The 12262-nt window shown below is 52.3% G+C and overlaps 1 protein-coding gene across 3 annotated transcripts in view; it reads right to left on the reverse strand.

Annotated features, from left to right (window-relative positions):
• ITGAD (integrin subunit alpha D) overlaps positions 1 to 12138 on the reverse strand; it is a 32034-nt gene extending 19896 nt beyond the window's left edge. For 2 of the 3 annotated variants that reach the window (XM_017515565.2, XM_017515566.2), the window contains exons 1-7: positions 12048 to 12138; positions 11110 to 11215; positions 7429 to 7532; positions 7224 to 7294; positions 7002 to 7116; positions 2611 to 2741; positions 1155 to 1300 (exon numbers count right to left, since the gene is read on the reverse strand). In XM_017515565.2, coding sequence (XP_017371054.1) covers positions 1155 to 1300; positions 2611 to 2741; positions 7002 to 7116; positions 7224 to 7294; positions 7429 to 7532; positions 11110 to 11215; positions 12048 to 12078 — 704 coding nt within the window. In that variant the 5' untranslated portion in view covers positions 12079 to 12138. Of the gene's footprint in view, positions 1 to 1154; positions 1301 to 2610; positions 2742 to 7001; positions 7117 to 7223; positions 7295 to 7428; positions 7533 to 11109; positions 11216 to 12047 lie in introns of those variants that run through there. The other variant, XM_037733879.1, reaches the window with a different exon arrangement.
• Between the last annotated feature and the right edge of the window lie 124 nt (positions 12139 to 12262).

Raw genomic sequence — 12262 nt, forward strand, 5'->3', positions numbered from 1 at the left:
AAGCAAGCAAGCAGAGGGGCAAAGAGAGGGAGGGAGGAAGGAAGGACCAGGGTCACGGAGGTCTAATCCTTGGCTGGGTCCAGCCCTGAGATGGGCGTGGCTCTGGGGAGCAGAGGCTGCTGGGAAATTCCCTGTACTCCGGGCTTGGGCGCAGGACTGGAGTTGGTGAGACCCACTCGGTCACCCCTGCCTTATTCATTTTTTCTTCAGGCCCCAACACCAGAAGAACTTTGAGGGGTGAGGTGGAGACTCCAGAAGGGGACACTCCCGTGTGACTTTAAACTTACAGGACAGACGGAGGCCTTCCTCCAGGTTGCTGAGTTACAAGGGGCCACCATTCAAGGCAGAAGAGCCTCCCGTAAATAAAGAGGGTGAGTTTGGCAGGACCATCTAATGCTTAAGCCAAATCCTAGCACGCTCCCAGGGGTGTGTGCAGGAAGCCTAGGGTCCAGACCTTCAGCCCAGCAGCTTCCCACAGAGCCACATGCCCTTCTCGGGAGCCCCACCTCCTACATTGTTTTAGGCATAGACCGCCTGTGCGAGACAGATGTGGGTGAGCGCCTGGCAGCGCAGGGGTGAGGGAAGCAGGGCAGGAACTGAGTGGGGAGAAAGGCACCAGGACGACCCTGAGGGACAATTCCTGAGTCCCTGACTGCTCCATTCTCTGACAAAATCTCAGGCATTTATCCGACACTTCCTGCGTGCCCTGGGCTGAGTACCCCACACGCATGGTCTCAATCCTAAACTGTAAACTATCCTCATCTGAGAGTCCCTGAGACTTAGAGCCCGTCGCTGTCAGGGTTACACCCAGAGTAGCTCTCGGGGAGCCAGCATGTGAGCCTAATGTATTTGAGACAAAATCTGGGCCTCTGGCTGCTGTAGGGGCTGGGGGAGCAGGAAGTGGGGGTCCTGGGGTCCAGGCTCCACAGAACCAGGCAAAGCAGAGGCAGAAAGTAGAAAAGCCTAGTCTTATATCAGGGAGACGGGCAGTGAGCCGCCAGGAGCGCCTCAGGGGGAGGCTCTCCCTGCAGCCCCGACATGCTTGGTAGCCCCTTTCCCTAGCCTCCCTCAGCCTCTGAGAAGAGCTGTGCTGACCAATGGTTAGGAAGCAGGGGTGGCAGCCACATCAGCAGGCCAGGGTCGTGGGTGCTTACACCACTTTCAGGATGCCGGTGGCTGTGAATGTCAGGCCTTTCAGTTGGACGATCGGATCTACCAGGCTCTGCGGGCTCGGGCTGGTCCGGAATTGGGTAAAGGTGAAGTGGATCTTCAGGAGGTTTGAGTACTGCATCAGTGAGAACTGCAAAGGCCAGGGAGGAGGGCCCAGGACTCAGTGGCTGTTACTACTGTTTTAATTTTAATTAATTTTTTTTTTTTTTGAGACAGAGTTTCTCCCTTGTCACCTAGGCTGGAGTGCAATGGCATGATCTTGGCTCACTGCAACCTCCACCTCCCGCATTCAAGCAATTCTCCTGCCTCAGCATCCCGAATAGCTGGGATTACAGGTGTGCGCCCCCACACCCGGCTAATTTTGTATTTTTAGTACAGATGGAGTTTCTCCATGTTGGTCAGGCTGGTCTCAAACCCTTGACCTCGCGATCCGCCTGCCTCAGCCTCCAAAAGTGCTGGGATTACAGGTGTGAGCCACCATGTGCAGCCATATTGGTTTTATTGTTAGTAAACTTTTTATTTGGAATTATTTTGGATTTACAAACCATTTCCCATGTGTTTTGAGGCCCTGCAAATAATATACTGAAACCCAGAAAAGAAAATTCCCTGGCCCAAAAATACAAAATGTAAACTGGAAAATCGAAACCAAATGATGTTTCCTTCACAGCTTACAAAGAACCACTTTGCCAACCACAATATTTGCTACCCTTAGCTTTTAAAAAATTTTATCATGCCTTAAATCAATTTATGTATTTCCTTACTTCTCAAGAATTTTTGGCTGGGCATGGTGGCTCATGCCTGTAATCCCAGCACTTTGGGAGGCCGAGGTGGGAGGATTGTTTGAGGCTAAGAGTTGGAGACCATGTTGGGCAACATAGCAAGACTCCATCTCTACAAATAAAAATTTGAAAATTAACCAGGCATGGTGGCATGCACCTGTAGTCCTAACTACTTGGGAGGCTGAGGCCAGAGGATCACTTGAGCCTGGGAGGTCCAGGCTGCGGCGAGCTATGATTGCACCACTGCACTGCAGCCTGGATGACAGAGCAAGACCCTGTTTGAAAAAAGAAGTGGGTTTTTTGCACATACATAGGTGCTACTTGCTGAGAAATAATAAAAAATCATTACATGGAAAATAAAATAAACCATCAATCAATTGGCTGAGTTATAATCAGTCAAATTTCATAGCAAAATTATTTTTAAACACTTTCAATGTTTTTAAATGGCAGAAACGTCGTATTTCCTGTAGTTTCTGGATACCTATTAAATGCCATGGGGGGGTCTCCTAGGTCAGGGCCTGTGCTGGGACCACAGCTTCATCCTCCAGCCCAGCCCCATCGCACGTGGCTCCACTGACCTGCCTCCACCCTTCCTGGGATGCCTCCCCCAGGCCAGCCTCCCCCGCCCCCCAGCCCCCAGCCCCAGGTGCCCAGTCTTCACCAGGGTATCAGTGCCCTCAAACTGGTCCATTACAGCTCGGACAAAGCCCTTCATCTGGTTAAAGTCATTTTCGTCAATGCTTCCAGAGCCGTCAATCAGGAAGACGATGTCCATCTCTTGATGTGGACACTCTGTAGGGAAATGAGGAGGAATCAGAGACGCACTGCAGGGGCCAAGCCCCTTCCTGCAGCTCCTGCTCAACAGAGCCCAGGGACTGTTCTTGGCATCCCCACCTGGTTTCCGACCCCTCCTTGGAGGAGACCCTGATCAGCCGCACCAGCCCCCTGCTCCCTTCCTCTCACATAGCCTGGAAAGAGCAGGAGGAGAACGCAGGGCTCCGGTGGGCTCCTCATTCATTTAATCAACAAATAATTCATCAAACACAGACGTTAGGGGTGCTACAAGCATCGTGGGAGAATGTCAAGCAAAATGGTCCAGGGTGCGTGTTCTGGAGCCAGTGTGCCTGTGCTAAACTGCAGCTCAGCCATGTGCTAACTGGTGAATTCAGGCACATTACTTAACTTCTGTGAAATTTCAGTGTTCCCGTGTGTAAAATGAAGGTAATAGCAGTAGCTACCATGTGGGATTACTGCAAGGATAAAGCAACATGCACACAGATGCTGGAGGCAAGGCCTGGCCCTCCGCCAGGGTCAGCCTCAGGCATCATCCTCACCATGTGCCGGGCACCTTCAAGGCCTGTAAGATATGTCTGCAGGGATGATGCAGGGTGGCGGGATTGGGGGAAGGGGGAAGAGGGCCAGGGATCCACCTTAGACCCCATTTCACCCCCCATCAGGACAGAGGCCCTCATTTCCAGCTCCGTGGAGTTGGCTCGCAGCTGATTCCCTTCCCAGGAATTGCGCTAGGCAGAGGGGAACTGTCACCCATGGGGACACCTTCTGCACCTGAAGGCAACCTTTATCTGATGACTTGTTCGGGTCTGAAGGGCCAGCTGCATGCTGAGCCCCCCAGGCATTGGCTGAAGCCTCTGGTTTTTTCATTTCTTGTTTTTTTGAGGCAGAGTCTGACTGTCACCCAGGCTGGAGTGTAGTGGTGTGATCACAGGTCAGTGCAGCCTTAACCTCCCCAGGCTCAGGCAGTTCTCCCACCTCAGCCTCCTGTGTAGCTGGGACTACAGGCATGCACCGCCTTGCCTGGCTAATTTTTGTAACTCTTTGTAGAGATGGAGTTTTGCCATGTTGCCCAGGCTGGTCTCAAACTCCTGGGCTCTAACGATCCACCCACCTTGGCCTCCCAAAGTGCTGGGATGGCAAGTGAGTGCCCCCGCGTCGGCCTTGGGCCTCTGTTATGATTGTATTGTGTCCACCCTTCACACTGCCACAGGTGCGGCACCCAGGAAAATTCCAAGCCAGTCGCAGTGGTTCAAGCCTGTATTCCTAGCACTGTGGGAGGCTGAGGAGGGCAGATCACTTGCAGTGAGGAGTTTGAGACCAGCCTGACCAACATGGTGAAACCCCATCTCTACTAAAAATACAAAAAAAGTAGCCGGACATGGTGGTGGGTGCCTGTAATCCCAGCTACTCAGGAGGCTGAGGCAGCAGAATCACTTGAACCCAGGAGGTGGAGGTTACAGTGAGCTGTGATCATGTCATTGCACTCCAGCCTGGGCCACAGAGTGAGACTCCATCTCAAAAAAAAAAAAAAAAAAAAAGAATATTCCCAAGTGAACTCAGAGTCTGTCTGGGGGAACCACACCTAAGACCATGGCTTTAAAAGAGTTGCCACCTCTGCCCTCGTGGAGCTCACTCGCAGTCATGAGGACACAAACAAGACTCTTCATGCTGTTCCCAGGCTCATGTGGAGAATGTGACCATGTTCAGGGCCCATTTGATGGCTCCACCAGCAGCCACATCCTGTGCTGCCCCCAGGGTGGTGGGAGATCAGGCCACCAGAGCACTAAGGTGTAAGGCCCACACCACAGGGCTGCGGTTTTTGCCCCCTGCCCACCACTGTGAAAAAAACGCCTTCCCTCTTTCCTCTCCCTGACCCCAGCTGTTCAACCACCTGGTGCTTCAAGGGTACTGGGGAGAAACAGAAGGTCACTTCCCTTCCTACTTCTTCAATCACCAGCAAATCTCAACATCCACAGAGCAGGCTGCAGATCCCCTAGGAGCTCCCCTTTTTTGCCCACGACTGAGCAGCCAATGTCTTGCAGTGGTGCCTATTTTTTCAGCTGCATCCCCAAACCACCCTCTCATCCTCTCTCAGGCCAGGTCTGTGGCAATCCTCTCACAATGTCTCTTCTGTTTCTTGGTCTTTTTATTGTATCCCCTGGGCTTGCACTAGCAGGAGCCTGGACATGTCCTTTTGAAAAAATACTCTGCCAATCAGGCAAGGATGGCTCAAGCTCTGGGCTCTGCCTCTTGCTATCGATGGGAACTCATCTCTATGAACCTTGGTTTTCTCCTCTGTAAAATGGGAATGGGCCTGCCCACCACCCGGATGTTGTGAGGATGCAGTAAGGTGATTCTTACCAGGCACTCAGCACTGCCTGGCACACAGGTGATGCTCAGTGGACCTGGTCCCTTCCACTTGGACCCACACCTACCTTGCCTGCACCACGATTATGCTCCAGTCCCATTTGCATCAGGCATCCCACCTCATGAGTTTCAGAGCTGGCTCTGAGAAGACATTTACCCCTTGTTTTTAAGTTCCACCTCCCTAACCTGGCTTCACAGAAATCTCAGGCTGGATGTGGTCCCCCCAGGAGCCCTAGCTGCCCCTTCCGCCTTCCCTGGGACCCCTCCATAGACTCCACCTTCACCATTTGCTCTGGGGATGTTTCTGCGGCTGCTCCACCTTTGTCTAAAGGCCCAGCATGCCTGGCATCATGGCCTCTCTGGCTCAAGCCGCACCCTCAGTCAGCACCCTGAGCAGGCCCTGGCATTCCTGCCAGCACCGCAGATGAGACAGTTTGCCTGTATCTTCCTTCCAGTCCCAGCACGCAGTCCCCAGCTGGAAGACGGGTCAGAGGGGCTAGCACATACTATGTGCCAGGCAGGGTTCCAAGTGCTTTATACACCTCAATCCCTTCCATCTTCATAACCCCTTGATTATTGAGCTCTATTTTGCCAATGAGGAAACTGAATGCCTTCGAGGAAATGAAGCTTTAAGGGAATGAAGCCTGGCACCCGTGGAAAATGAACTTGGGCACCACCATGATGCAGACTGACCCTTAGAGAGATGCCACGGTGGTGTCCTCAGGCCCCGTTCTCCGTGGAAGATGTGAGCAGTGACAAAATTGCACATCACTTTTTCTGGAGCCCTGTTGGCTCCCCTTAGAGAGGAAAGTTAGTTTGGGGAATCCTTGAAGCTCAGCAGTGAACCATCCGGAAGAAACACCTCCCTTGTGGATTTATCATCCTCACCACATCTTCACCACCCTAAGGTCTTTCCTCTGAAACTCAAGAAGCGGCCGTGCACCTGTTGGCAACTGGAAGATACCGATGCCCTCGACAACCTGCACACTGGGGCTCCTCTCTGTCCCCATCAGAACTTTCACCCCTTAGGCCAGGCACAAGGACTCATGTCTGTAATCCCAACACTTTGAGAGGCTGTGGTGGAGGATCCATTGAGCCCAGGAGTTCAAGACCAGCCTGGGCAACATAGCAAGACCCCCATTTCTACAAAAAAAGAAAGAAAAATTAGCCAGCTGTGGTGCATGTACCCACAGTCCCAACTACTCGGGAGGCTGAGGGAGGAGGATCACTTGAGCCCAGGAGTTCGAAACTGCAGTGAGCTATGATTGCACCACTGCACTCCAGTCTGGGTGATATAGCAAGAATCTGTCTCAAAAAAATTATCAGGGTGTTCATGCAGCCTGACAGACACCCTGTTTTTTGTTTTTTGGTTTTTTTGAGATGGAGTTTTGCTCTTGTCACCCAGGTTGGAGTGCAATGTTGTAATCTTGGCTCGCTGCAACCCCTGCCTCCCAGGTTCAAGAGATTCTCCTGTCTCAGCCTTCTGAGTGGCTGAGATTACAGATGCAGGCCACCACATCTGGCTAATTTTTTTGGTATTTTTAGTACAGGGGTTTCATCACATTGGCCAGGCTGGTTTTGAACTCCTGACATCAGGCGATCCGCCCGTCTCAGCCTTCTAAAGTGCTGGGATTACAGGCATGAGCCACCACACCCAGCAGAGACCCTGTCTTAAAAAGGAAAAAAAAGAAGAAAAGAAAAAACCCTACGAAGAACTTCTAACCTGGAGCAGCAGGGCTTCTGCCTGAGAGGCCCTCCCCTCCTGGCTTCTCTCCTAGCCACACTCAGCCCTCAAGGGAGGATACAGGGGCCCAGACAAAGGCCTCATTCCTGCCCACCCTCAGTGCCAGCACATGCTCCAGCAGGAGCCATGGCCTGCCAGGGACCTACCTGGCAGGGCATCGGGGACTGTCCGGATGATCTCCCATTGCGAGCCCAGCAGGAGGCAGGAACCCTTTGAGTACAAGTTCTCCCCGCAGGCTCTGTGCAGGGTTGGGCCACAGGCCTGGAGCAGAAGCCTGTGAGCCAGGAGCCCCCAGCACCCGCTCCTCCTCACCCCCAGCCCCGGCCTCCTCCCCCATGACCTTACCCTGGCCGGAGGCTCTCACTCACCAGAAGCCAGGAGAGGTCAGTGGAGGCTGCCAGGGTCAGACCCAGGGACATGTTCACGGCCTCAGGGCAGACTGCGAGAGCAGACACATGGGACCTCACTCACACACACACTCATTTGCGGGGAGGGTCTAGACTGGAAGTTAAGCGGGGGACACAGTTGGGTTCAGGAGGGTTGAGGGCCCCAGTTCCCAGGTTGGTCACTCACTGGGCAGTCGGATGGGCTGGCACACGCCGGTGGCAGCCACGCAGTCATACAGACGTCCCGTCTGGTTAGAGGCCACCACCTCCAGGGGGGCTCCCACCACGAGTCTGGAGACACAACCGTGGCCATGTCACTGCAGCTGCAGGAGGGGTGGGAGCCGCGGGCACTTGGGGGCGAGGAAGTGCCCCTCCATGGGGAAGTGAGGCTTTGTGAGGGTAATTCCTGGCAGCTTGGCAGAATGTTCAGAAATCAGGGCCCGGGTGTAACCCACAAACGCCCAGGGACCCTGCTGGGGTTTTTGTTTATTTGGCTTTGAGCGTGCATACATACGTATGTGTGTATTTATGTTTAGAATTTTTTTTTTTTTAACATTCACCAAAAAGAAAACTATTTAAAGGCCAAAATGGCATTTCCCCATCATGGGTAAGTACATTGCGTTTCCGAGTTGCCATGACTGTGAGCCCCAAGAAATAGATAATCTCAAGTTAATTGGAACAATTTCCTGAAGACAGGAGGCTTCAAAATAAATAGTCGATTCATTGGATCAACGTAAATATTATATGAGCAATTTCAATTGACCAGTTTAAGGTAGTGTACTAGGATTTATAGGTATAGCTACAGTTAGGTAGAGTCGACGGTTTATTTGCAAAACTCCCTGAGTGGGAAAGTTTTTTTAATTTTGGAAATGTTTATCACTACCCACAATCTCCCTGCCCACGTGAGAAAAACAGACAAATACTGGTGTATTTTAATGTGCCAAGCAAGGCTTTGATAAATGGGCCTACGGGGGCTCCTTCTACAGGGCCCCTCCTTTACAGAAAGCTACAGTCTGTGTGCCGTGGTTTAGGGGACGCCTAAGGCTTTGTGATGAAACCCGGAGCTTTGCTAGAGAGGCAGCAGTTTGGGACCCTCTGATATGAATGACAAGCAAACCTTTAGTGTAAGCTATCAACCTGCATGTTTTTATTTACCCAAAGCATTACTGACAGGCTGGCTCCATCTTTTCAGTATTGGGTTATGAATCAACAGAAGACAGAAAAAACAGTGACTTTATAGTAATCTCCTCCTTGTAATCACCTCCTCCATGGAGCCCTCCCTGTGACCAACTGAGCCTTCCTATCCTCTGAGACTCACTCAAGCACCACCTCCTCCATGGAGCCCTCCTGAGTCTGCTCACTCCCTGCCTTTGCCCCACCCAGACCTTGGTGACTCTGGCCCCCCAGACCAGACCAGAGTGTTACCAATGATATATTAGTTTACTGCAATGTGAGTACTGGGGAATGGTGAGCAATAAATAGTTTTATATTCTCTTTTTCTGTTCAATTAGAGACAGGGTCTCACTTTGTCACCCAGGCTGGAATGCAGTGGCACGATCACGGCTCATGGCAACCTCAACCTCCTGGGCTCAAGTAATCCTCCTGCTTCAGCCTCCTGAGTAGCTGGGGCTGCAGATGCGTGCCACCTCACCCAGCTGTTTTCTTTTGTTTTTATAGAAACAGGATTTTGCTATGTTGGTCAGCCTGGTCTTAAATTTTTGGCTTCAAGCAATCCTCCTGCCTTGGCCTCCCAAAGTGCTGGGTTTGTAGATATGAACCACAGCACTCAGCCAATATATTCTTTTTTTTATGGGGACTGAAAAGCTGATGGTGATGGAAGTCAGACCGGAGGATCTCTGGGTTTGCTGGGTAATGAGAAGGAGCCCATGGCAGCCCTGTGCCTGTGGGATTTTACACAGGAGCAGCTGACCTAGGTGGTGCTCACCCAGACACACACAGGTGTAATCCTTCATTAAGTTGGGTCTTTCAGATCTGTGCTCTTCAGTTGGCCACATTTCCAAATAAAGAAAAAAGCCTGGTGCCTGGCACTTGCTTCCATCCCCCCAGACTGCCAGCCACATGAGGAAGGGGGAGGATGTGTGGTTGGAGCTTGGTGACCTCTTGTACCTCCTTGTGACCAGCTGAGCCTTCCTGTTCTCTGGGGCTCACTGCCAGCACCACCTCCTCCATGGAGCCCTCCAGGGTCTGCTCACTCCCTGCCTGTGCCCCCCAGACCTTAGTGACACCTGTGTCACATTGTGATTTGAGCTCTCTGGGACAGGAGAATGTGAGCTCCTGGAAGCGGGGGCAGGTTCATAATTTGTGGGTCCCAATTCAAATTAAAAATGTGGGGTCTCTTGGGGTTGGGGGGCTCTTTCCTTTCTTCTGCTCTCTCCCTCAACCTGTCCTGGTTTTTTTTTGTTTGCTGTGTAGTCTCCCCACTCCTTCAGGGTACTCACAGGGTGAGTACAACTAACCCTGACTTTACCCAGCTCATGCCAGGGGCAGAAGGTGGCAGCGGTCACTGCACCCACGTGGGTGGTGGAGCCAGCAGCTGAGACCCTTCCCTAAGAGACAGTGGGAGGTGGGCTCCTGCTGAGGTGAGGCTCCGAACCCCCAGTGCATCTCCCTTCTCCCATCACTCTTTTTTGTTTGTTTGTTTGTTTGTTTGTTTTTTTGACAGAGCCTCACTCTCACCCAGGCTGGAGTGCAGTGGCGCAATCTCGGCTCACTGCAACCTCCGCCTCCCAGGTTCAAGCAATTCTCCTGCCTCAGGCTCCCAAGTAGCTGGGGTTACAGGTGCCCGCCACCACACCTTTCTAATTTGTTTTGTATTTTTAGTAGAGACGGGTTTCACAGTGTTGGCCAAACTCCTGGCCTCGGTGATCTGCCTGCCTTGGCCTCCTGAAGTGGTGGGGTTCCAGGCATGAGCCACAGTGCCCAGCCCTGCATCATTCTTCACTTGCAAAACACAAATGCACAGATAAAATCTTAAGAATTGGCAAGGCAGGGTGGCTCACACCTGTGATCCCAGCACTTTGGGAGGCCAAGGCGGGAGGATCACATGATGCCAAGAGTTCAGCCACTCTAGACAACATAGCAAGACCCCGTCTCTCTAAAGAGTAAAACAAAATAAAACAACAATAAAACAGGCATGATGGCATGCACCTGTGGTCCCAGCTGCTCAGGAGGCTGAGGTGAGAGGATCACTTGAGTCTGGGTTGAGGCTGCAGTGAGCTGTGATTGCACCACTGCACTCCAGCCCGAGCAACAGAGCTGGAGTAAAACTAAAAATAAAAATCATCAGGAATTTCAAGAGGTCAAGGGCAAAACATTAAACTCCAAACTTAGTGAGTGTGGGCCCTGTGTGACTGCACTGGCCCCCTAGCAGGCAGGTTCAAGGCCTCCCTCCCGAGGTGAGGTGGGGTCTCGTCTAGAGTTTTGTGGCCCTTCTTGGGATTGATGATTCTTCATAATTCAAAAATTTAAAGATCTCTTCACTTCCTCCATCTTCCCTGCACCTCATCTTTTACACATTTCTTACATCACCTTTAATTTTGGACTTCCTTCCATAAGCAGTGCTTGAAACTCACGATTTGCTGATTTCAGCAACTGTAAAATTCTCTAACTTCGCCTAACTCGTATTATCGCTTGTCTCAGCAAAATGTGTTGTTTTCCACTCATTTTTAGAGATCAATAATATGTGGTGTCAGGGCCTCCAAGGAGCCAAGGAAAGACTTCTCACCGCTGCTGTCCTTCCTCCAGGACACCTCCCTGGGGTAGCCTGTGTGTACCCACCCACAGCACATGATGCGGTGGAGGTTGTGTGTGTGTGGTGTGGGGGGTGGAGATGGTGAGTGGCGCCTACCGAGATCCACCAAACTGCACCACGCTCTGTCCAAAGCCGGCTACGTCCTCCTGGAAGATCATGGGCTCCTCCACATCCAGGTTGAATCCATGATAAGAAGCCAGGACTGAGGAATATTTGGCGGGGGTGGGGGTGGGGTTGGGAGTTAAAGAAGCCCCAACCCCTCAGACCTCTCAGCCTCTTCTTTTTTTTTTTTCTGAGATGGAGTCTCGCTCTGTTGCCCAGGCTGAAGTGGAATGGTGCAATCTTGGCTCACTGCAACCTCCATCTCCTGGGTTCAAGTGATTCTCCTGCCTCAGCCTCCCAAGTAGCTGGGGTTACAAGTGCACACTACCATGCCCAGCTCTTTTTGGTATTTTTAGTAGAGATGGGGCTTCACCATGTTGGCCAGGTTGGTCTCGAACTCCTGACCTCAGGTGATCTGCCCATCTTAGCCTCCCAAAGTGCTGGAATTACAGGGGTGAGCCACTGCACCCGGCCAGGCCTGAGTTTTGATGGCATGTGAATGTGGCTGTGATGCAGTTTTCACCAGGGGGACTCTTCCCTATGTCCAGTTAGGACTTGGGGAAAACAGGCCCACAGAGGTGATATCTAACCTTTCTCCCTCCCTGGTGGCTTCTGTGGCTTTCCAGTCCCAGGGGGAAGTTGGGGAGACCTCTCTCACCCAAATCAGGGACCCCATGAACAAGAGCAAGGAAGCCTGGGACAACATGGCCATCTGGAGAGGCAGCTCAGTCGCCACCTGAGCACAGACCCTGAGCCTCTCTTTGTTCAGGTCACACTCTCCCGACTCCAGGCCACTCACACACGAGGTGGCTCCCTGTCTCAGCTCTTCACGAGAGTAGTAAGAGCCAACCACCAGTCCCCAGCCTGCCCTCCCAGATGGAGACCCCTCAGAACCCCTCCAAGCTTCTCTCCCACCCCCTGGCCCCACTCACCACCCAGAAGGAGCATGACACCGAAGGCCATCCCTGAGCAGCGTGTCGAGGGGAAGTGGACCGCTAGGGACAGGGCACAGAGGGTGCTCACTCTCCAGGGGGTAGTTAAAATAATGACTCAGGGCTCCACGTGGCAGAAGGAGGGGCACAGTGGGTAAGAGGGCCCTGGTTAATCAGAGAACAGAAGAGGGGGCAGAGGCCAATGACGCCCTGGG

Source organism: Cebus imitator, unplaced genomic scaffold (assembly GCF_001604975.1).
Source record: "Cebus imitator isolate Cc_AM_T3 unplaced genomic scaffold, Cebus_imitator-1.0 Scaffold552, whole genome shotgun sequence".
Taxonomy (NCBI): domain Eukaryota; kingdom Metazoa; phylum Chordata; class Mammalia; order Primates; family Cebidae; genus Cebus; species Cebus imitator.